The 25,426-nt window shown below is 49.0% G+C and overlaps 1 protein-coding gene across 4 annotated transcripts in view; it reads right to left on the bottom strand.

The window, feature by feature from the left end:
* The window catches only part of Trappc9 (trafficking protein particle complex subunit 9), a 405,567-nt gene that overhangs the window by 107,968 nt on the left and 272,173 nt on the right, over nt 1-25,426 (bottom strand). For 3 of the 4 annotated variants that reach the window (XM_051202717.1, XM_051202714.1, XM_051202713.1), the window contains one exon: nt 20,459-20,569. The exons of the other annotated variant lie outside the window; for it this stretch is intronic. In XM_051202717.1, the coding sequence (XP_051058674.1) occupies nt 20,459-20,569 (111 nt within the window). The remainder of the gene's footprint in view (nt 1-20,458; nt 20,570-25,426) is intronic. 4 annotated transcript variants of the gene reach the window in all.

Below are 25,426 nucleotides of genomic sequence, written 5' to 3'. Positions count from 1 at the left end.
ACAAGTGGCTAGTGAGAATGATCACGGGAAGAAAAGAGAGAAGGTGCAGATTCAAATATTAAAACTGATTTCCTTACGATGCCAAGACGGAAACAAGAGAAGGGAATATTAGGAGCCTATTTTTACCAATGAACTTTTAAACCTTAGATAAAATTGACAGATTCCCGAGTGGAGGCATATAAATCCCCAAAGTTGATCCAAGAAGGAATTTTAAAAATTAAACATCATATAGCACAACAATTTCATTCCTAGCTATATACCCAGGAGAAATGAAGACTTATCCAACCAAGGCCTGTGTGTGAAAACTCCCAGCAGCACCATCCACAGCAGAACAAAGGGGTACGCAAATCCATTGTCCTTCGACTGATAAATTGGCAGGTGACACATGCCATAGGCACACAGCGGAACGCGGGTTAGTAGCTAAAGGGGAAGAAGGGCTGACAGGTGCCACAACATGAGACACCCCACAGCCAATGTGTTCAAGAAGGAGGCTGATCACAAAGCACCGTGGATCAATGGAATCTATTCCATTGTCAGGAACGTCCAGAGAGGGTGAATCTATAGAGACTAAAAGTATATCAATGACTGCGTGGGGCTGGAAGTTGATTGGGAGAAAGGCCTTTCGGGGGTGGGGAGTGAAACTCAAAATTGATGTTAATCATGGTTTGAAGCCTTTTCCTGAACACACTGGAACCAATGAATTGTTTCCTGTAAATGGCGTGCAGTATAACACGCTAAGTATGTCCTCATGGAGGAATCCACTATTTCAAAAGAGGAGAGATGGCTATTGATGATCCACTATCCATCTGTTACAATTGCCCCCTGCCTTCAACAGACATCCAGCACACAACAACACACTGCACAATGGTCCATGAGGTCACTCAAGAAACGAGGAGATAGACTCAGGAAGAATATACTTCACTGTGACAGAGAGCACCGTGTCCAGCAAAAACACAAGTGTAGCCAAAGCATGGATGGCAGAAGAGCCCTATGAACCACCCTCCAGGTTCTGGCGACTCTACTTAGCAACTGTTGTCATCAGACACTGTTGCAACTGTGAAAACTAGGAATAAAGAAACTTACCCTCTGTGAAGAACAGCACTCAGGCATTCGTGAAGCTGAATCTGAGTTTGTTGGCAGTGAAACCATCAAGTTCATCTCCACGCATGGACACTGCCAAGGTGTCCGTGGTGGTTTCAATAGGAGTGGCCCCCCGCAGGTTCATAGAGTTAAATGCTTGGTCGTTAGGGAGTGACACTACTTGACAGGGATTAGGAGGCATGGCCGTGTTGGAGGAAGTGTGTCACTGGGGGTGGGCTTTGGTGCTTCAAACGCTCAAACCAGGTCCAGTGCCTGTCTCCGCCTGCTGCCTGTGGATCTGGATGAAGAACTCTCAGCTGCCTCTCTAGCACCAGGTCTGCCCGGTTGCCACCGTGCTTCCCATCATGATGATACTGGAGTTGACCTTTGAAACTGTAAGCCAGCCCCAACTAAACGTTTTCCTTTATAAGAACTGCTATTGCATGGCTACAATCTTCTCGCAGCAACAGAATACCAACACTGCTGGTTTCGTGGCCTAGGGAACCGAGACTTCAATCAGCATCGACTGAGCAGACTTGATTCCCCATGAACTGGGCCCTCGGTGAGCTGAGGCCTACCTTCAACAGGACAAGAGTTTAATCCAGTTCTTGTGGATCACAAGCAGCCACAGTATTGATGAGGCTGTGCTACTGGCTGGTTTTCAGGGTGGGGAGGGGCTGGAAATAAAAATAACAATCGACACAAGCCAAAAGAATCTAAGGAGGCTAGAGATATATGCCCCAGTGCATCATCTCTTCACGGTACAGAAGCCATCAGCCTACAGGTATATGAACTGTCATGCCATTCTCCCCTCATACAATGGAGGCGGCCAGACCAAGAAGGCGATATCCTCGATGCCAAGTCTTCACCTGAGGCCTGTAGCCGCCGGGGATCTCTGAGTTTACCTCTCTCAGTTCAATTTCATCTTAAGAACTGGGAAAATGGCCTTCACTCCTCACAGAACAGGACAGAAAGGACAAGCACAAAAAGAGGCAAGCTCCCCAGTAAGCAGCCAGCTCAGCTGCTATAGCTCTGTGTCCACTGGAAGAGCTGTACACTGTGCCCCAGTGAGTAGTGCGTAAGCAAGCCCAGGTGAAGACACCCATTTTCTCTTGTCATCTCAGCTTCCTGTACTATGAAAACATAACTCAAAGAGACCTAAAGACAAAGGAGAGACAGAAGGCTAAGGGCAAGCAACTGTCACTGCTGTTACCACAACCAGCCCCCCTTCCCCCACCTCCTTCATACTCTCCATCCTTTACCAAGTCCACAGACCTACACTGGCACCTCTTCTGCTGATACCGCTGGATTGGCAGTCCTGGGGATGGAAGTCACCAAGCCTGGAGTTGAATGCCCAATTCTAGGCAGGGTACTAATCGCTGGTGATGCCCCCTTAAGCCTTCAGTGATGAGGCGGATGTAAACTTAGACCACCTTGTTTCTAATTCGCATCCACTTGACTGGATGCTTAAAACAGAACGTTCTGAGTGATCTGTCCTTGCAACCGAAACACAGTGGAACACTTGAGGAAAGCCATGGAAAGTCTGAAAGGTTCATTTTGGCCACGGCTTCACAGGTTGCAGTCTATGGTGAGCTGGCTATATCATTTCTGGGCCTGTGGTGAGACAGGACATTGCTACAGGAGGCTGAAAAGTCACCAAAGCAGCTGGGAAGCAGAGAAAGTGGCAGGAAGGCCCAGAGACAAGGTGTGGCCTTGTAGGGAAAGTGCCTGGTGATGGTGACCTTCTTCCTCTGCCTTAATAGACCATTAAGCTGACCTAACTCATCAAAGCACAAATTCACTAATAAAGTAGGCGCCCCATGAAGCAATAATCTCTCAAAGCCCACCAGCTGGAGACCGAGCCTTCAACATGTGTGCCTTCCAGGGACATTTTTAGATTCAATGATAGCAGTAACTGAAAACGTATGAAAACTGCCCTAGCCTCGTGACAAGTGACAGCCTCACCATCCATGTCTACCAGCCGCAGTTGGGAGTGCTCTCTGCACCCAAACTGGATGCTTCAGCTACCTGCCCATCAGGCTTGCTGGGGCAAGAATTTTGATCTTTGATAAATTTCCTATTCTCATTCCCCCCGCCCCCACTTCCTGGGCAGTAAGGAAGAAAGCAAACCATCTCTCTGTTTACTGAGCTACTTGGCTTCCTCTAGACTATTAACACACTCAGCCATGTAATGGCTGCCTCTTCCCTTTCTACTCTCGTGGCTAATGTCCTGACCCAAGTTACCTTTCCAATGAGTTGACAGTGGGCACTGTTAGTATACACTTGTCATTCTCTAAGTGGCTCTTACATCTAGCAACTTATTTCGTCCTCATAATGATCTTGGGAAGCTGTTTTTCCTCCTATTATTGCTGTAGACAAATGGGACTCACAGTTTAAGGTACCCAACTCAATTTAGACATTTAAGACATCTCGAAATCACTGTTGTGAGAACCCGGGTCTATAACCAGAGGGCCAAGGCTAATTTCTGGATTCTCCTGGAAGAACAAGGTATGATTGCAGTCAAGAGGTCCTGAGGTCCTGAGATAGTGAGATTGCACAGGACTGATCACACCTTGGTTACCGCTTATAGTGGCTCTCTTCTGCGGCTAGGAACAAAGTCCCAGCAAATGTGCTAGACAAAGGAACAAGAGAGCACAGAGAGTCCAGCAGGCAATGCATGAAGACAGAGAAATGCTGTGACATGAAGAGTGTGGCTGCTTGTGTTGAAGAATGAGAAACTAAGGAAGGTGGAGCAGCAGGGGTCAGGGCTGGGGTCCTGCAGTAAACTCAGGGATCCTCTGAGGGTGGTGGTGGCTGTTGAGACACAAAGGGCCCTAAGCAATTCCTGGGTGACAACCTCCGCATGTGTAACACCTTTGTTCTCTAATTAGCCGTCACAACAGCCCTCGCTGACGCATTCTATTATCAGCCCACTCTACAGAACTGGCTCCTAATGACTTGTGGTTATACCCGTGGATTATTGCATCCCTCAGCCCTCATAAGAGGAGCTTCTATTTGCAGCAAATGGTGATTAGCTTAGACCCACAAAGGGCCAAAGGGTAGAGAATATGGGACTGCAGAACACTCGATCATAAATGGGACATCTACACCACACCCACCTCCTCCCAAGGTTTGGGAATCATTATAGAAGGAGCAGAGAGAGAGTAGAAGAGCCAGAGGTAGTAGATAATGACAAGAAAACTGTCTTCCAGACGAAGCAGGACAGCTGTATATATGAACGCAGAACAGTTGGGATAACGTAAACAAGACCTTTCTCTCTAACTGTTTCCGCCATTGCCTGGTAGAATAAGGAATCTGCTGGACACAGGATCTCCAGACAGACACACCTCACCTGGTACACACATACTTCATCCTCTTTCACTCCACAGGGACACTGTTGCTCAAATGCCTATCTCCATCTCTTTCTGTATGGTCTTCTCAATCTAGGGGCCTATTTCTGACCTACATGCATCTTCTCCATCATCCCTATGAGCCCGGGCACAGCGAGGGCATCGTGGAAATTGTCTATGATTGAGACAGGTTCTTTCTGTGAACAAAGAACAAAGAACCATGAACCATGTTCCCCCACATGGCCTTGTCCCACTCCCGAGTCTAATGCTTGTGACAAGTGTCAAGGGAGAGAGGTAGTTGAGAGGGAGAGGGCAAAGTTCAAAGACCAGGAACTGAAACTGGGCTTTGAAGAGAAAGACGGTATGGACAGGGCACTGAGTAATCTGGACCAAGATGGGGCTGGAGTACGAGATGGCTGAAATGCAGGCATTCACAAAGGTACAACCAGTAGATTGCACTCCATCAGGCTGTGTGGACAGCAGGACAGGATAGTACATGTCAGGTGTTGCTAAGGGGCTGGTAAGCCTGGAACATGTCCCAGGTGAGGTGGCTTCTGTGAGAAATGAGAAATGGCTGGTATGATTAGGTCAGGGGACTCTGCTCCCCAAGGGAAGGCCTTCCTCCCCAAGGCCATACGAACAACAGAGAAGGGAGCAGTCAGAGCAGACAGAATCTTCAATCTGTAGCCATCTTTAGAGTGGAACTTTACATATCCAAGCCCTTCTGTGCCCAGCTGACCTTGGCTACCAGGCACTGGGCTGTAACAGAACTCTGAGGTACTGTGCTGACCCCAACATCTTACAAACTAGGGAGAAAAGGGGACTAGCCAAATCTCTAGAAATTTCATCCACGGGCACAGCCGCTTTGGTGGCCTTGGCATTAGACCAGTCCCTGTCTTTGCACAGCCTCACTGTGGGTCCTTAGCCGGCCACACAGCTTCTGTCCTCCTCTGTCCATCCTGGAAGAGATCGGCTTGGGCCAGCTCAGGAGGAATGGCAATTCACTGGGGAAAGGCCCAGCATGGCTCCTAAGCATCTGTGCGGGGCTCTAGGCCCTGAGGTTGAGAGGATGCACAGACTTGGGTGGACAAAAGGTCTTCTGAAGAGTACTGCTTCTCTGGAAAGAGGAGGATAAACTCATTGTACATGGAGCACTTTATACTCCAAAGATGCAGCTTATCCTGCGATATTCCAAAGACAGAAGATTTCCCTCATGGGAACTAAAAATAGCTTAACTCTGATTAGTCCCAACAGCAACAACTGCCTTTGTACACAGAAACTTGGACCAGCCTGGGCTGTGAAAGTTGCCATGGAAACAGCATGGTGTGGAAGGTGCCATGATGGAGGACACATGGAAGTAACTGTCTTCGAGGCCTCCCAGGACAGAGACAGGCTGGAAAACAGACTGCTGGGGGGGGGGGGAGAAGCAGAAGAGCTAATGCTGACTTGAGTAAGTGAAGACTCCAAGACACAGGATGGCAAGCATGGGGGTGAGCAGCAATCTCTCCAGTGAGGTCTGGTCTCACTCCAGGACGCACAATGAATGCTCTGTAGCTCTCATGTCCAAGGGACCCAATCGGCACCCCTGGAGCCCAGGCAACATCACACGTGCCTTGGTTGGTAGTGAAAGCCAAACTGAAATGAAATGAGCAAGCCAACTTCCTCAAGGCCCTCATGCAGAAATAAATAGCCCAAAGACCGATGTGATTGTGGGCTCCCTCAGTTTAGAGGATGTCAGAGGCACATTTGAGAAACTTGCTACAAATGTGCAGAGCTGCATATCTGAAAGGGTGCACGGACAGTTTCTTAAGAAGTGAAATCAGGCCGGAACATGACACAACTGTATAACCTGGCACAATCAATAATCTTGGGAAGAAACAATTTTTGGTAGAGGCTACATTTTTAATTTCCCTAAAATGCTCAACATTTCTATCAAGGGCCTCTGACCCCAGTTATTAACGCATGCTCTTGGGAAGATCTGCCAATGAAGGCAAGAATGGAAGGCTGCACAAAGATGAACCAGACTGCAGTTCATTTATCCCACAGAAAAATGCTGACACGGGCTCCGCAGGGCGGGGGATGTGCCAAGCTGTCCCGGGCTCCCTGGCTGTGTCAATTCTACATCATCCAGGTAGCTGTAACCCTCTGTGTCCTGGCCCGTGCTAATCCCCTAGACTGAGGACTACTTCTGGTCACCAGGCAAGAAAGATGGCTCATTTCAGGGGCAGACCTGAGCTCCTAGCTCCAGTGTCGTGTTCAGACAGGACTGTCGCGTAGAGGAGAGACTAGTCACAACCCATGCACATTCTAGAGTGTGCATTAATTCTCCTCTCAGAGTCATTAGCTCCTCACGCTCAGAGCCCTTGAAAACGTGTCTACGTCCAAGTAGATCCCAACGTAGATCCCAAGGACCCAGCAGCTCCATCGCTCTCAGCCACCCCACCGGCACCCTCTGCACAGACTCAGCCTGCATGCCTGTCTCAGGCAGGGTCAGAAGGAATCTCGGGGCATGGAACTGCAGAGTTGTAGCAGACAAGTGGCCCTGAGATGCCATGGAGCAGGAACAAAGAAAGGTTTCCAAGGTGAAAGCTTCACCGTTGGTCTCCAGGAACCCACAGCTGACACAGCTCACTAACATCTTCCCCATCATGCTCTCCATTAGCATCCATCAACCATGAACTCTGCTTCTCTGTTCCAGAGGCCTCCCAAACACCCAGGGCAAACACAAGCAATACAATTACCTTTAGTCATAGAGAGCAAGCTGTGCACTGTGTGTGGACAGGCTTTCAGGGGATGATGAGTAACGGGAGATAAAATAATATCATTTAATATAATCGCTGTTGCACAGCGAAGAAGCAAAGCGGGCTGACACCTTGGAGTGCATGCAGCAGACATCCCCACATGCTCTGGGAAGGGGAAAGCCCTGGACCTGTTAGTTTTTAAGGAACGCCCCCCGCCCATTCTACAGTGAACACCTCTACAAAGTCAGGAAGAGCATTCTGGCCCAGACTGCCAAATACCTCCTCCCAGACGCTGCTTAGAGGACATAAAGAAGGACATAAAGAAGGAACCTGACTTGATCACCTCTCCTAGAGCAGTGGTTCTCAACCTTCCTAATACTGTGATGCTTTAATACAGTTCCTCAGGTTGGGGCTGAACCCTAACCATACAATTTATTTTCATTGCTACTTCATAACTATAATTTTGCTACTGTTATGAATTGTATAATGTTGAGTATCTGACATGCGGGATATCTGACTGAGAACATCCACAGGTTAAAATTCACTGTCCTAGAGGGTGGTTGGACACAGGGCACTGCCATATCTTGTGACTGAGGTGGGCTATTGCCAGTGAACCTGTAATGGTGGCCACACCTCCTTTGGGCGTGGCTTCAGGCACATGGAGGTGGAAAGAAGGAAGCCTGAGGTGTGGTCTCATTCCCACAGACTCTTTCTCTTGGGCCAGCTGATCCTACAGGAAGGGCAGAGACCTGCTCCCACAGCTGTGTATTATTTTCTGTGTAAGTGTTCCCGAATAAACACCCATTTATCCTTTATCTTGGGTCTTGCCTTCGTGTGACCACAGAAAAGAGACCAGATGCCACATGGTCTGCGTCACACGCTAACTGGCAGGCTTTCTCCGACATCACAACAGAGAGCAATGGGGAGCACTAGCATCTCAGCCTGACAGGAAGAGGGACATCCCCCAGATATCCCTTATATGTTGTTAATGAGGCCTGTCCTCTGTCCCCATTGGACACATTTGTTTCTACAGCAGTGAAGGGTTTGTGTGTGGGGGGGGGCAGCCTGCAATGGCTCTTGAAGAGCCGCCTGTTGTGCATGGGTGTTTGGTTTTTCCTCATCGTGTCCTGCTTGGTGGCAGGGAGAACAGGCCTAGCATATGTTGGGTGTCTGTACGGTCAGTCCATTTCTGGTTCTGTGACACCACCTTCTTGAGAGCAGACAGCTGTTTTTCTGTGCTAGCTATGGTCGGATGAGGTCTACTACGTGCTCAATAAAAGTCACGGCAACGCGCATGTTCACACGTTGCAACAGGCGTCCAAGGTTGGCTGTGTGTGATTTTTCACAGCTCTAGCCTGACACACTGCCGGGCATACAATAATTGCTCCGTTAAATTCTCCCAACAGGAAGCAAACAATACAAAGGAAATGGGTCTACAGAGTGACCCAGAGAGGGGGGAAGCAAGCGTCCTTTAGAGGAAGGCAGGAAAAACTGACTCTGGAGAGCAGGTTGTAAGAAACAAGGCGTGTTTCCTTTGAGTACACAGGAAAATGCGGGAGTGCCCCCAGTGTTCCGTGCCCCTTTCTCCAGGGCGGCCGCCTTTGCTCTTGGCTTGTTTTAACCACCTGACAAACCAGTGTGTTTCAGAAACCACTCTAGGCAGCCTGCTCAGGAGCCCACATAGTCCTCCCCTTTCCACCTCCCTCTGCTTTAGGCCTTGCCTGTCTCACAAGGAAGGTGGGCGTGGAGTGAAATCCAAACACAAACAGAGCTAAAAGCCAATTGTGAGAGGCATGGAATTGCAATGAGAAACAAATGTTCTGTAAGTCGATGATGCCTCCCCCCCACCCCAGCTATTTGTTCCTCCAAAATGACCTACCCTGAATTAATGATACAGATCAATGTTCTTTTCGATTCCACTCCCTTCCCACTGTACTGGGTACCAGGCTAAAACACCGGCAGAGATGAAGAACATAGGCTCCCTATCAAAAGTGGCCCATAAGGACAGTCAGAGACCTAAGTAAAGTTGAGGATGATGGGCCCCTGTCAAGAAGACGTGGACACTCAACATTGGTAATCCCATACGAGCTCTGCAAGAGGCAGGGGTAAGGAGCCACGGAAACCCACTTCATGGGGAAAGAAGAATCTGAAGGCACCTACAGAACCCAGAGTGAAGGAGCTGGGTGGGTCTGAGTAGGGAACTCCAGAGAGGAAACGCACCGCATGCGCACACACACGTGAGCACGCACACACTCACACACATGCACACACACACGCACGCACACACGCACGCACGCGAGCACGCACACACACACACACACACACACACACGCCTGTGTGTGCTCTGTTTAAATGTGATAACCAAGACATTTGCTGCCTTTGCCTCACAGCTGCCTGCTCATTTTATCAAAACCCTAAATGCCTGCTTGCCCAGGGTGGGGTCTACACACCAACTCTGGTCCTGGAACTCAGGTGACCCTGAAGTCCGGCAGAACAAGGCAAGGAGGACAGTGGGACTCGGTAGGCATTTGCTGAACAACATGGACACCCAGTCACCTGCGCTTAGCGCGGGCACTCCCACACGCCATCGGCTGGGTTTGCCTTTCTCTTCTTCAGAGCTGCCAGCATGAGGGCATGCTCTAAGACAGTGGCTCAAGGCAGGAAGCAACCACTGCTTAGGGGTGAGCTCCCAAGCTCTACACACAGGCTCTGTGTCAGATGCAGAACACCTGCCCCATCAGCAGTGCAAGGGGTGTGATGCCTCCCCCGTTCCTCAGGTATTCAGGGGGGCCAGGAGCACAGTGTGCACAGCAGAAAGGGGACGCGCCCGCACTCTGGAGCTCTGGGCTCATCACTCCTTCCGAGAATCCTTAAACAGAAGTTATACCAGCAGTAGTGCTGCATTGGGACAAACCAAGAGCCAGGAAGGAAGAGGGACGTTTCTGTGCTTGTGTGTGTGTGTGTGTGTGTGTGTGTGTGTGTGTGTGTGTGTGTGTGTGATGTGCATAGACACACCTCACCACCTCTGGATACATGTGCACAGCACATGCCCAATACAGCTGCTAGCAAGGTGGAGCCCCCCCCCCCCCAAGCTGGCCTGAGGCCTGATCTGCTGCTCAGCTATGTGGCTCAGGAAGGCAGAGAGGTGTCTAGAGAAGCTCCCACGTGGCATGTGCGCCCCTTTCCTGGTGACCCCAGTTCCCAGGCTCACTGGCGGGCATAACCATCTCAGAGCCTTGGTATTCTCAATAGCTATATACCCACCTGGTGGAACCCTGACTCACAAGTTAGCAAGACCAAGGGGATTCTCTGCAGGAGAGAACCAGCAGGGGTAAACGCAGGCCTGCGGTGCCAGAGGGACCAGCACAGAGCCCGCCTGGGTTTCCTCAGGTGCCAGCAGGGCTGTGAAGAGGATTGTGGAGGAGGCGGGATGGATCTGAAAGATTCTGGTTAACACTGACAAGCTATAAAATGTGGACATGCCCAGTACCAAGGAGACAGACAGCAAGTGACACAAAGTTGTGCTGTGGGCCTGCTCCAGTGTAGGCGGGCACTGAGCACCAAACTCCGGAAGCCAAAATAAATAAGCTCTCCTCAGTCGTGGTTGGCTTTACTGCTTGCAGCTCGGGTAGATTCCAGTGGCTGGCATGGGCCTTCTGAGATAACGTAACTTCCTGGAGACTTTTGGAACTAACACAAATTAAATGACTCCATTATGTCAGCCTTGTTCCGCTACGGTTCTGTCACCAAGGGTTCCAGGAGACAAGCGCTTTGCTCTGTGACACTGCCTCGTCATCCAACTCACCAGCCACTTTGCAGCTGCGAGGTGTTTCTTCCATTATGTGAAAAATGTTGTGTAGGCCACCCACCAAGGAAACACATAGGGATTCCATTTTTCTGGGCCACAAGTAGTCTGCTGACAAACCCCAGCATGTCTCCCAGGAGAAGACTTCCCCAGAGAACCAGGCAGTTACTGGCTCCTGCCCCGTGGACACAGACAAGCAAGACCCTCACCAGTACTACTAGCAAGGACAGGTTCGGACCATTCCAACTGTAAGATTCCATGAGCGTCCATCTTTCTTCCCTTGCCCATTCCTGGTCTGAAGGGCACTCTGCATAACGGGAGAAAAATGCCCAAATCTACATGACACCACTCTCTGTGTAGCTCTGAGGTGTGTGGGTGGCACAGACCTACAAACTCCACAGAATTGTGGCAATAAACATGGCTCCCACCAGTACCTCCGTCATGAAGCTACATTCAAAGATGCCATGTAGTTGCCAAGGAAGCAAGAGACCGGTAAGCTAAGACTACGTAGGGAATACACTGATTAACAGAAATGTGTTACTAATTAAGAGAGAGCTAGCCAATAAGAAGCCTGAGCAATAGGCCAGACAGTTTGTAATTAATATAAGCCTCTGTGTATTTATTCGGGACTGAACGGCTGTGGGACAGGGCGGGACAGAAACTTCTGTCTATAGTTGGGTGAGACTACAACTCCACACCCCAGGAGCTGTTCTGCATGGCACACTGCTTTCTAATGTCTCTGCCAAACTTTACAGGAGCAAGAGACACCAGAGCGCATGCAGATCCCATTCTCTCAGAGGCTACCACTGGACTGCAGGACACATACACAGTCTGCCTGTAGCAAACCAACAAATGCAGCCATGTAAACAAAAGTGCCGTGTCCTCCAAGCCACACAAGCCCAGACACAGCAGCAGAACAAGATGAGAGTAGGGATGCTGCTGGCCACGAAACGCACTCAGGATCACACCAACACAAGCACACACCATGGGTTGGACCAGCACAACTGAAGTCATTAAAGCCGCACGGGAGAAAGCAATGTGAGGTGAACACAGAAACGGGCCTGGCCAGTGTGCTGACAACCTCCCAGCAGTCACGCAGGACCTGTGAAGAGATCACCAACCCCGACCGAGCTAGAAGCTGCTGTTGCCTTAGGGAGGAACAAAGAAAAAATAGAAATGCCCAAAGAACAAGTGTAATAATACCCCACGAGGGCCACAGCTGGCCTCCTTAGCGAAAAACTGAAAAGATGCAAACAGGAAACATGCGGGTTGAAGAATGGGTTTGAGAGGTGCCCATTTCTTGAGTTTTCATTTAAAGAAATGTCATGAAACACCACGCTGAGACAAATGAAAAATTTCAAGCGACAAGTATTCGATGATGGTGAGGAGGTGTCCGTTTGAAAGCATGACGCCGTACCCACCTGCTCATGTTATAGTTAAATATGAAAGTGTTCACAGATAAAACACGATGAAGGTGGGTTTGTGGTTGTGGCTTTTATCTTACTTTGGAGACGACAGGGTCTCCCTTATCTGAGTCTGGCCTCGGAGTCAATATGTAGCTTAAAAAAAAAAAAAAAAAAAAAAAAAGGCAGCCATGAACGTCTAACCTACCTACCTCTACTTTCTGAGTGTTGGGATTCCAAGTGTCTACCACAGCTCCTGGTTAATAGTGTACTGGAGATCAAACCCAGAGCTCTGTGCTTGCCATGGAAGTGTTCTACCAACTGGGCTGTACCTCCACCCCCATGTCAATCCTCTTAAAGGTTAGAATGCGTAATGGTGGCTCGTGTGTCACTGCTGTGTGGTGATCGGCAACTCTCTTTCATCTTGGCCCCTGCAGGAAGATAGATGCCTGGCCCGGAGACAGGGGAATCTGGATTATTATGGCCCAGTGGATGCTTGAGGAGCTGAACATCAGAAAGGCAGAACAGCCAAGGTCATGACTAAGAACCAGAAGAGCTCGCACAGCCACCCACAACTCTGATTAGTTGAGAGGATACTTTTTCTAAAAAAACAAGGCAAGGACCCGTCCTAACCAATAGGCAAAGGCATCTGAAGGAAAGCCTAAAGGTGAGGATCTGTTCCATTTGATAGATTCCAAGTTTGGGCTTAGTGAGCAGCCACATTCTAATCCCTAGGAAGAGAAGGTGAAACTGGCTTCCACACCTACTAGAGTATTGTGGCTCCAGGAACAGTGGGCTTGAACATTCCAGGGATGAACCCAGACATAAATAACAAAGATAACACCACAGCAGGGCTATATTTCCTTTCTTCTAAGTTATCTGCTGGTAAAAACGCCGTATGCTCCCACTGAAGAGTTCCTACCAAGTCAGTCTTGGCTTACACATCAGACGACTCCCAGATAAGGGTCTGGGAGCCAGAGAGGAGGAAAGACCCTTGAAAAGGACCAGAGTTCAACAGAACTGAGCTAGATTCTCGTAGTTGCCAGCCACACTTGGCCCAAGCATCTACAGGCGCCAGCTAGAGAATGGACAGGTAGGGACACTCACATGTGTCCCTAGAAGAAGGGGCTGGAATATGGGACTTCCCGTGACTCCCTGGGGACACTATGTCTGTGTGTGATTCCTGAAGGTTTATCAGTCTCATGGCCCGCATCCTCAGGCAGGATCCTTCCCACATTTTTTTCTGTCTTCACCAACTATGGCGGCTTGAAAGAAAATGGCCCAGAGGGAGAGGCACTATTAGGAGGTGTGGCCTTGCTGGAGAAAGTGTGTCACTGCAGGGGGTTGGGGGGGAGCAGGTCGAATGGTGGCTTTGAGGTTTCTTTTCCCAGGATTCACTCAGTGTGACAGCCAGTCGGCTTCCTGCTCTCCATGCCTCCATACTTCCCACCATGATGATAATGGACTGGATCTCCAGAGATACAAGTGAGCCATCCCCATCACATGTTTCCTTTGTAAGAGCTGCCATGGTCGCGTGTCTCTTCACAGCAACAGAAGCCCTAACCAAGACACCAACTGTAGTGAAGGTGTGGGGACAGGTGTGGGTGTGACCAGAGGGACTAGGTCTGGGGTCCCAGACCCCAGCTCGCTCTCTTGCTTCCTGGCTGCAAACAAGAGAGCATCCGGAGGCATCCTTGGGACGGTAACCTGCAGTGGTCACCTGTTTCTCCCCAATAAACATCCATGGCCTATTGTTTCCCAGATTCTTATTTATCCCTGTTACAACCAACCCTAGGCACCTCAGCATGGGCTGTTGAGTTGCTTTCCATTCTGGATTCTAAACTCTTTTTGGTAAGCAACCTCTGTGGTTTCTCATCCCCAGCAGCAGGCGAGGGAACAGGGAGAAACCTGGCAGCTGAGGCCTGTACCAACCACAGTGGGCTTAAGGTGCAGGCTGCTGTGACAGCATACTAAAAGGGGTTCTGAAAATGAACTTCATTAGTTCCCACTCGCCGAGCCCCTGCCAAGAATCACGAAGGGTATGTGAGTGGCTGAGTAGGTGTCAAGGATTAGCCTCATTACCTAAAAAAATTGTGTGTGTGTGTGGGTGCGGGGGGGGGGGGGAGGACATAGATTATCATGGATAATTTGTGACCACAACAAAGCAGGTGGCTTACTACACCAAGTGATTAAGTTACATAAGACAGGACCAGGACCAGGCAGAAAATGCATGGCATACTCCAGACCCAGGCAACTCTTGCTTGTCAAAGCAGTGAGCAGCTGAGAAGACATGAGCCTCTATACATAACCTTCCTTCTACCTCCCCGAACGTGAAAGGGAGACTTCAGCATGGCTCCATGGAAGAAGCCACACAAGAGTTATGGAGAAAAAAAAAAAAAGGCCAGAAGGAAAATGTCTGAGCCAGGACATCTGGGTTGCAAAGGTCTTCAGAGAGCAGAACCCCAATCGTGCTATCTTAGTCTTCTCTGCTAAGGAAAAAAGAAAACAATCTCCCCTGCCAGCTTCCAAGGCACTGGCCTCCCAATTCCACTGCTTGTCTGGGCTGAACTCACTGATATTAGGGGTTCTCACCATCTCCAGAGGGATCTGGGTTCCCACAAGCAACCTGGGTGACAGAGGGGATGCTGGGCAGGGGCTCAAGTAACAAACAGCCCTTCACAAAGACTCGCTGTAGAAAACAGCCTCTCACTCTTGCATCAGCTCAGAGACTGAGATGGTACACCCACCCTGCTCACTCTTATTTCTAGAAACTTCCTCTCTGGAGAACTCTCCCATTCTCTTTCAAATTGAAAAACTAAGAATGTAGAAAATGAAACAAAAAACATGTCACCGGTAACTCGGAAATATTGCAGAAGGGAACGGGAAGCCATTTGAGAAAAGGTCAAATATTAGAGGTGACGCTCAGCGAGAGCTTGCAGGAGAATGGGCTCTGCACAATTAAGCTTTGCTTTGATGACTCATGGGCTTCTTTGGGGCGTTTTAAGGACCGAGAGTGAAGGAATGAGAAATGGAGTGAGGGGTGGGGGCAGATATAGGAGTTCCGGGCAGTTCTAGGCTGGGGTAGACAGCACTCTGCAACCCCTGTGTAACCCCAGGAGACAGGACTGCCCAGAGTCAGTTACAGCGCCAGTATCTACGTGGAGAAGACCCTGGTACCCACGCAGAGACTACGATCTATGTGGGAACACTAGCAAGACTGAGGGAAGACGGAGGGTGAGACAAAGGCCTGAATCTTGAAGCATGTAATGAAATAATATCTATTACAATACATTATAAAGATATTTATGCATTAATGAAGGTTACCGTGAAATTTAATTTTTTAATGGTCTGATAATTAAACAAAAAAAAAATCCACAATGATTATCGTATCTTAATTTTATAGCATCTTTGCTGATGGCAGAGTTATATTTTCCAGAAAGATTATGCTAATTCTTCATAGGGAGCACCTTCTCTTGCCTTTGGGTATCTCTTAAAGCGGAGTCGGGAGGGGTGGGGGGGCCCAGCGCTTCATGCATCTCGTACCACAGGCCAGTGGGTGAGGTAAAGATACCCTGACAATCTAGGCACGATCTGACCCTACCCACTCGGGAAATGCCCACCCGATGAACCTCGGCATGTTGGGGGGGGGGGTTAGAGCTTGTGAGCAACACGATGGGGTATTTGGCCAAGAAAAATATTCATTGGGGTTTGGACAAGAAATGGGAAATTGAATGTGGAGTGGAAGCTGGAAGACACAGTGGTCGGAATAAGCAGAAGTTAATACAGTCCTGGAGACGGTGACAGACGGAGACAGAGCCTTGGGAGCACGGTGACTGCAGACCCAGCAGCACCAACCACCTTAGGCAGAAGCCAAGTTACACGGCAGCCCTCCTTTGCAGAACGAATGCATCAGGCGGCCACTGAGACACCCCCGGCTTAGAGATGAGCCACCCATGTCCAAAGAGGAGATCGGGAAGGTGGGACGGAACCCTCTACAGCAATTCTATGCAATGTTCCCCTTTCATCATCAGATTAAAAAGAGCTTCCCTAGCAGCAGAGACAAGAGTGGCTTTCCTGAGTTTTCAACACTCAGACCCTCAGCTTATGAACAAGTATTTCACATTTCCCCCTGCATTAGAACGCTTGGCGCACGCGCACTCCCGTACCACGTTGGTTCTCCGGGCTGGGCTATCCCTTCAAGCCCTGCCCTCTGGCCCTCACTAACATCTGCTCATCTGACGTGCTCTGCTATGAACTACATGGACACACCCTCACAAACATATACTGACCTCTTCACCCTGCCCATAAACGGATGAAATCAGGAAGTGGAGACTGGAAGCTGAGGAGGTCTTGAAGGTAGAGATCTCATGAGTAAGATTAGTGGGCTTTTCCAAAAGGTTCAAGAAAGACCCTCCCCCCCCCCCAATCTCCACCGGGTAAGGCAAAGGGAGAAGCCATCTACAAACCAGAATATGATTCTCAGCAGATATTGGATAAGTGGGTACTTGGATGCCCGGCTTCCGGCATCCGGAATCAAGAGACTCCAGCTAAATCCGTTGCAGTGCCGTGAGACACCTACCAGGTACTAAGGCAGAAAGTGGGCATTAAGAGCAGGCAGCTTCTTAACAAATACATACGATGGTGGGAGCAGCTTTGGGACTGAGTGTGGGCCTACACAAGCAGGGTTCTAGGTGCGTCTCTCATGACAAACATGGCCACCGGTGGGTTCCGGAGGGCCAGAGAGGGACTGGAGGGCCAAGGGGAGAGTCGCAGGGGAAGGTTGCAGTCTTCACCGACACCACAGCAGCAGTGACAGAGGCACACATGCAGCAGTTTTGGAGGAGCCTCGGGCGAATGGATGCAGAACAGGCACAGAAACCCCCCCTGGGTGTCAGGTGATGACGGGCGTGGCCCTGCCGTGGAGGCAGAGCTTGTGAGTGGCTGAGAACACTGACTGGGGGTTTGAACATGAAATGCTGCCCCTCCCCCCCCTCCCCGGTAGGCTCCTGTGTTTGAACACTTGCTCCCTCTCTGTGGCAGAAGGTTATGGAACTGTCAGGTGGTAAAGCTTCCAGAACAAGTGGGTCATTGTGGGAGGGCCTTGAGGTTTTGGAGCTGGCCTCACTTCCCGTCTGCTTTCTGCTTCCCGGCCATGAAGCACACATGACCAGCTGTCTCGTGATCCTGCCACACCCCGCTCCCCCCACCATGACCCACTCAAACCGAAGGCCACAAGAAGCCCTTTCTCCGTTAAGCAGCCTCTTACCAGGTGTGTGGTTCTAGTAACAAGAGAGTAAGGAAATGCAACATCTAAGCAAACTGGGCGCCCGTTAGTCTCATACGGTAAAATAAGGGAAGAGAAAATAATAATTTAAAGTCAGAACTTCTCCTGGCTGGGTGGACATACCACCACCCTCCATTTCTTCTCCCAGGCTCAGTGTGGCTCACAATTTACCGCCTTGCCATCCCTGGAGTGACCCAGGGCTTACTTACCACACAGTCTCTCCTCAAAGCATCAATGTTGGTTAAATGACTATTTCGTGAATGACCAAAACAAGGTCCGAGTTAGCTCTCAGAAATGAGAAGTCAAGCAAAAAGCTTCATGAAGAAGAAAAAGAAGAAGCCTGAAGCATAAAACCAAGCTGCAATCGTCTATGACTTGGGTCATTAATATCACATGGCCCACCGTTGCCAAGAACGACTCAAGTCTTCGCCACAGGACACGCTTGTTGATTTATAATTTCTTAAAATTGGTTTTACACCGGTGTCACCAAAAGACCAGATTCATCTTCTCTCGGATTATGGGCCGCATGAAAGCAAGCAGACCAAGAGATAGGAGAGACGGCAGACGGTTCACCACACAATTTAGGGGGACTGCAGTAGGCAGCACCCCTGCTTTCGGACGGCTTCCCTATATGCTGGAGAACTGGCACCTGACCAGCCTCTGGCATGGGTCAAAGAGTGCAGAGGCTCCGGAACATTCCCCCAGCCAGGTGGCAAGTCCCATCCCAGGGAGGACAAGGTGATCGTAGGAACATTTCAGGCTCCTCTCACGGGAAGGTCAGCAGTGGCCCCAAGTCTTGGGTCTCCGGCCTCCCAACTGCAACCCAAACTGTCCTGCAAGGGGGCTCCAGGGCCTAATGTACACCCAGACATGTCGTTAACAATTACGTTAAATATGAATGTGCCAGAAGCCACTGCATAGTGAGGAATTAGCATAGAGATGAAGAGGATGGACTATTTACACAAGGAAATATTAATAGCAGTGGAAATGAAAGGACTGGCTTTATATTTAGCCGCAAAGCGCAATGCTTATTTTAAGTTTCAAAGGGACATATATGATAGGCAAATACTTAAAGGATTTTTATAAAGTTCTCAAAATGATGCTTGGTTGTGGACACACACACACACACAGAGAGAGAGCAGAAAAGTTCAGACATGAATGGTGGGTGCTACTCTTTGAAAGAGTCACCCTGGGAAGGAAGATGAGAGAGGGCTTGGGGTGCTGCTTAACTGTTCTTTCTGTGGCTCACTTATACCAACATTTCCATTTGAGAGAGTGTCTCAAATACAAAGCTTAAAGTGAGCAGTGCATAAGTCTGGGCTCATCACCACCCACCCCTCCGGCCTCAGAGCATCCATTAACTCTGGTGATTTGCAATGACCCCACACTGCTGGGGGGTCATGCCCCAAGCCCAGACTCCTTTGCATGTTTATTTTTAACTGTAGCTCGACATTGGTTTCCATGCATTCTTTTGAATGTGCAGTCAACGTACTCTTGAGTTTTAAAGGATAAAGACATCCATGTAACCCAAACCCATCAAACACTACCAACTTCACCTACTGAATCACCTTCCCAGCCCCTTAATTCATTTGGTTAGCTATTGCTTTGCACATGTATGCATGCATGCGGCAAGTGTGCATGCATGTTCACATGGGTGGCTCAAGGTTGACGTCTGGTGCTTTCTTCAATCAATCTTACTTGCCTGTTGAGGCCAAGTCTCTTACTGGCCCCGGAGTTCATCTTAAGAGCTGGTGGGCTAAGTCACTTAGTGGGAACTTGGAGGTGGGGGGGGGGAGAAGGGGAGTTTCCCTGTCTCTACTTCCTGCATACTGGAATTATGGGCCGGCTGTTAAACCCACCCAGGTGTTACGAAAGTTCTGGGGATCTGAGTGCCAGTGCTCACAGGTGGCATAGGGGGACGGGAGGAAATGGCCCCCAAGTGAGTGGCACTATTAGGAAGTGTGCCTATGGCCTTGTTGGAGGAGAGGTGTCACGGGGTTGGGGGGGAGGGGGAGTTGAGTTCTCCTGTGCTTAAGCTATGCCCAGTGCGATACACATTTGCTTCTGCAGCCATGAAGACAATGGACTAAACCTCTAAAACTGTGAGCCAGGCCCGATTAAATGTTTCCTTTATAAGAGTTGCTGTGGACATGGTGTCTCTTTACAGCAACAGAAACCCTAACTAAGACACATTATGGCAGGGACATCGCCTGCTGAGTCATGTCCCCTGCCCCACACCCTGATTTTCCTTTCTTTTTTTTTTTTTTTTTTAACTAATGTTGGAACAGCAGGGCCAAGGGCAAGTATGTGTTTGGCATTGTAAGAAGTGTGGTGACTGTCCGCAGTGGCTGCAGTATTCTCTATCAGGCAGCATGAGAGTCCCAGGCGCCCTGCATCTTCCCCCCCCCCACTCCCTTCAGGGTCTTTTTCATCTCCCTGCTCTGCTGAATGCACACAGCAGCTTCTCCCTGTGACATCTGCATTTGCATTTTCCAGATGACTAACAATACCAGTGTCAGCTATCTGGGAGAAAGGAAAGTTTACTCTTTAAAATAAGACAGAGACAGGGATGTGTAAACAGATCTAGAACAAACATGTGGTGGGTGGGGGCTTAGATCTAAGACACAGGCCTGCTGGTTTGTTGTTGTCGTGCATTAAGAAATAAAAATGCCAATCCGTCCATGCACTGGACTAGAAGGCATGACCCCTCGGTGTGGGGAGAGGTCCAGAAGAGAGTAAGGAGGGGCTCTGCATCTTCCCAGCATTACCAAGCTCCGCCTCTGCAGGACACTTACCGCTGGCACTCGCTGGCATGCAAGACAAGCTCAGAGTTGTTCCTGGCACAGACTGTCAGCTCGTGCTCTGTGGAGTTGAAGACATCGAGGAGGAGGTGGCATTGCCTGGTGCTGCATGGAAAGACAGAGGGAAGTTCAGAACCCTCCCTCAGCAAGGAGAAGCAACTTTTTAACCCTTCCTTCCTCTGCAGGGACTTCCCACTGTCTGAAGATATGCAGAGGTGTGGTTTACAATAATGCCAAAGTCTCTGGGCGTGGATGGGCCTGGAGCCTTGTCATACTCTTTATGAACCAAATGACCTTGAAAATCAGCTCAATTCTTTAAGCCTCAGCCAAGTGTCCTTAAGACCATCTATTTACATGGTATACTCAGTAAGGGCTCTGTCCAAATGAGGAAGTCTTCAGTTACCCAAGACTGAAAAGAGAGCTGGGTGCTGGAAAGAACTAGACCCCATGTGTTCGCGCTGCCGTCCCTTTAGAGATGGGGCAGATAGTGTAAGCTAGTTAACTTTCTGGGCATTGGGGCCTCCCCTCCCTTAGTTTCCTGCAGGGTAAGAAGTAAAGTTCTCAACTCCTAAAGGCTCCTTATAGCAGGGGATATAGATACTTCCAATGGCAGCATCCCAACCAATGAGCCGAGAGGAGGCCTCTTAGCCTTCAGCCTCCCCGGCTTCCTTCCCTTCCATCCTGCTTAGGATGAGAAGGAGGCCTTGAAGCTAGCAACGGTTCAGAGATGAGAACCCAGCCATAGGCTGTGAACGGCAGAGCTGGGGCCAGAAGGAGCTGGAAAACCAGGCACCTCCTATAGCAGCAATGCCGAGCCCACCGACTCCCTCCCTATCGACTTATTAGCCACAGAGAAACACTTTAAAAGTACCAACAGCCAATGCCTCGCATGTGCTGATCACCACAGTTCAGTTTCTGTTACAGTTGAGTGCTTGCCTAAAACTAACGCTGCCTCCCAAATACCAGGTGTCACGGTGAACACATGACACACAGGAGATCAACCCCTGTTGGCTGATCTGAAAGGGACAAGCCAGTGGCCACGTCAAGAGCAGAGTCAGAGGGTAGCTGTGCTGGCCTTGGGGAAAGGGATGAGTCAAAGAGCTGCTCGCAGGGTCATCCAGCTGTGTGTGCAATCGAACCATGACCTCTAGGAGACATCTGACTTCTCTGGTGTGCCCCCCCCCCAAGCAGGAGGTGGGGCTCTGTTGGTTATTTGGAAATCCAAGCCAAAGGAATAGAGAGGGCTGTAGGAGTTTGCCTTTGCGTCCAGACACTCCTGGGAGGGCAGGCAAGGCAGTTCAGGGGAGAGGAAGCTAGAGAGAGGACTGCCCGGTGGTGGCGGCTGAGTCTACAAACTCAGGGCTCAAGTTGGCTTGCCTTTGCAGTTGGTAGACTGCATTCATCATTCCTCACACCTGTCCTCTGCTACCTCCAGACAAGGAAACATAGACACAGCCGGCTGTGGGAACACGTCTACAGAGTTCATACACACACAGAAGCAGACGCTGCCCAGAGGCCAGCGGATGCCACGAAGCTGTCTTTCCAAGCCCACTGGTCTTCTCAAAGGAGGGAGGCGGAGGGAGGCAGAGGGTACAGACGGTGCCAATGAGGTGTCAGAGGTCTTCAGTGGGTATCCGCGCATCGGTTGATGCTGGGGCTGGGGCTTGCCCCAGGCACGGTGGCATATCTGAAGCATGCTCCGTTCTGATATCTATAAGCAGCCTCTTCCCTTAGCTCCTGGGCAAGGGGCAGTCCTGGGCAAAGGGACAGGCCTTTGCCATAGCTTCAAGAAATCTTTAACCACAGCAAATCTCTCATCAGAGACAGAGAGTCATAGAAACCTTAATGGGGGAAGGGGATAAGGCCAGTTTTTAAAGCCTAAAAGGATGCTTTCACTTGCAGGGCACCGCACCGCATCTGGGAAACCGCACAGGAATGTGACAAAGACACCACGCACTGTTGTTCTGAGTCACTGTCTGTGTGGGGCATCTGAGCTGGTGTTTCTATTGCTTCTGTCGACATGATGATATATAGGTGGATCTTTGTTTCCTATCTGTTACTCATAAATTAACTCCCACCTCAGACCTTGGTAGCATTTCGTGCCCACCATAATATCGTTTACTCCTGTGTCTTCTGGCGTCCCTGCGGTCGATTTCCTTTATGAGCTGTTGGAACACATAATTTACTTTTCATTATCGTTCAATTCTTGGTTTTTGTTTGCTCTTTTGGATTCACCTTTCTGAAGAGGAGGGAAGCCTGAGAGATTTTTTCCCCCGAGGAACCCAAGTCAGAGCAAGCTTTTGAGGGTAGATAAACCTGCACAGAAAGTGGTAGACTTAGGTCTAAGGCCAAGGTGGGTAAATGGGGAAGAGCTGCCAGAGGCCACATGGTTCCCAGCCTATAAATCAATTCAATTCTGCTAACAGACGTGTGCCCCCCCCCAGCATGTCATGTACACAGTTGAGAAAGGATGGTGAGGAAGAAAGTCAGGATCTCAGCTTTTCCATGAAGTTAAAAGCAATAGATTCAAAATGGTTGCAGGATTAAGCCTCACAGTATTGGTGATATTTCTATGTATTAACTGAAGATAATTAAAAGGAGAAACACTTAAGAATATAGATTTTTTTAAAATGCAATGCAGCCCAGAAAGCATTTATGAATAAATATAGGACATTTATGAAAACTACTTTAAATTTCTACAAAAAAATTAGTAAAGAAGATCATATTTTAAAAGAAGTCACATTCTCCAAATCTACATGAATTCAAGGAGCCTTAATAAAAAGAGACACAACAAAGTTTTAGTTTTAGTAAATTCTCATGTGCTATTCTAAGTTATATAAGTTTAAAAAAAGTGTCAAGAACACACAAAATGATGATGAGCCTGCTAGACATCAAGAAATCTTCCAAAGCATAAATGATGGAAGACAGCCCAGAACATGTCTCAGCTGGGGACTGGAGGTCTGACTAAGAGGAGATGCTCTCTAGGAGAGGATTCCAGAAAAGCATGGATATATGCACAGGAAGCCATAACCCTACCTCACACCATGAGCTTAAAAGTGCACAAAATAACTTTGTGTGGTGTGGCAATTTCCTCAGAATCCAAACATTTATTCAGATACCCACTTCTATAGGGAAGACAGGAAATGATCCAACTTACAAGGCTCAGGAAACACAGAATGTTACCTCTCCCTAAGGTTGTAAGTCAGTAAACAAATCCAGAGAGACAAGACTTCCCAGTCAGCAAGCTATGCAGGAAACTCTAAGAGCACAGTTTCCATGAGCTGCCACCCCTGCTGGGGTAGGACTTTTGTGATACAGCTGGTCTTGGGGCACTGGCATCACACTGTACGTAACCCCATTCACTAAGCTAGACTTGAGTGGAACATTTCTTTGTTCTGTCACCACTGGCCTGTCTGTGGTGAATAGATGTTTGCAACCACACTACCTCAAATTTACGTAAAAATTAAAAAAGTTTATGACAAGCAAACAGCTTGTGAGAAGTGAAATATTTCACAAATGAGTTATGACATAAAAAATATAATAAAAGAAAGACAGCATGCTTGGCCATGTTAACGTTAGGAATTTTGGTACGAATGGAAGCCATTTAAAAGCTAAGGCAAACTAAGCCATTAAAAAGATAAGACAAGCTCCTTGCAGAGAGATATTTGCAGTGTATTAAACTGACAATAAATCAGAATTCTGATTCCCTGGAGAATTCCCATAAATCAATAAGAAATGACTCAGTAAGAAATCAAGCAAAGGGTGTGAAGCATCCGTCAAAGCTGGAGGGAATCCAATGGGCAGCACAGACACTCAATCATGCTAGCAGCCAGAGGAAGAAATCAAACCTGAGACGCTATTCCCCACTCAGCTTAATGGGAACACTTAAAAAGTGTTCCAGGAGCAAGAGGTGGCCAAGATGTTCCTCAGCAAAAAGTAGATTGTAAAAAGACTGGTACAACTTTCCAAAGCCTGGGCAAAGGAGGAAAAGAGCTTGCAAGAACAGCCTCCCTTGTCCTGGTGCGATGGTTTGATGAGAGTGGCCCCCATGGGATTGAGAAGGATTAGGAGGTGCGGCCTTGTTAGAGGCATGGACTTTGAGGTTTCAAAAGCCCACACCATTCCCAGCTAATTCATGCTTATGGATCAAGATGTGAGCTCTCGGCTGCTGCTCCTGGGCTACGCCGCCTGCTGCCATGCTCTCTGCCGTGGTGATCACAGACACTTGCCCTCTGGAACTTTAAGCCCCTTGTAAAAGTTGCCTTGGTCAAGATGTCTTGTTACAGCAAGAGAAGACACATGGATATGCCCTGTGCTAGTGATGCCAGAAAAGCAAGTTGCAGGAGAGAACACACACACTCTACATGTATGTAGGAGATAACGTATACACTACACATGTACGGCAGCTTTTAAAGATTTTTTCCCCCCAATTCTCCATTCTGGTAATTAACACTAGTCTTTATTAGTGGTACAGAAGACTACAGATGGCAATCCCATAGTATACCTTTCTGTCTTTAAGTTTACTATAAATACAATATAGCAAAGTGTTAAAATTGGACTGGCGTCCCCTTCGGCCACCCTTGTTCCCATTAAAAATGTTTTAGGAAAACATTTAGAATGCTGTCTGAGTCTAGGGGGCTCCTCCAGAAGGCGGAGCCTACGGAAAGAGCTTTCAGGGAGCTGGGACTCAAGGAAGAGAGGCCCAGTAGAGGGGCAGGGAACACACAGAATGGACAGAAGGGACCAGGCCACACCAAAGGCTGTGTGCTGGACAGAAGAGAGCTGGCCTCACACTTCCTGGGTCCTTTCAGGACCCTGCAGGGACTTTGCTTCATAACGAAGCTCCTGAGCCACAGCAGACGGGATGATTCATTTTCCCACCAAATCTCGGCCTCACTGGGCAAGCTTCCCCTGGAGGATCAGGCCTCATACTTGGCTGAGTCAGACCACTATGCGGTGTGT

The sequence above is a fragment of the Phodopus roborovskii genome, unplaced genomic scaffold (assembly GCF_943737965.1).
Source record: "Phodopus roborovskii unplaced genomic scaffold, PHOROB, whole genome shotgun sequence".
Taxonomy (NCBI): domain Eukaryota; kingdom Metazoa; phylum Chordata; class Mammalia; order Rodentia; family Cricetidae; genus Phodopus; species Phodopus roborovskii.
Note: the sequence above shows the minus strand (reverse complement) of the source record. Positions and strands in the feature narration are given on the sequence as shown.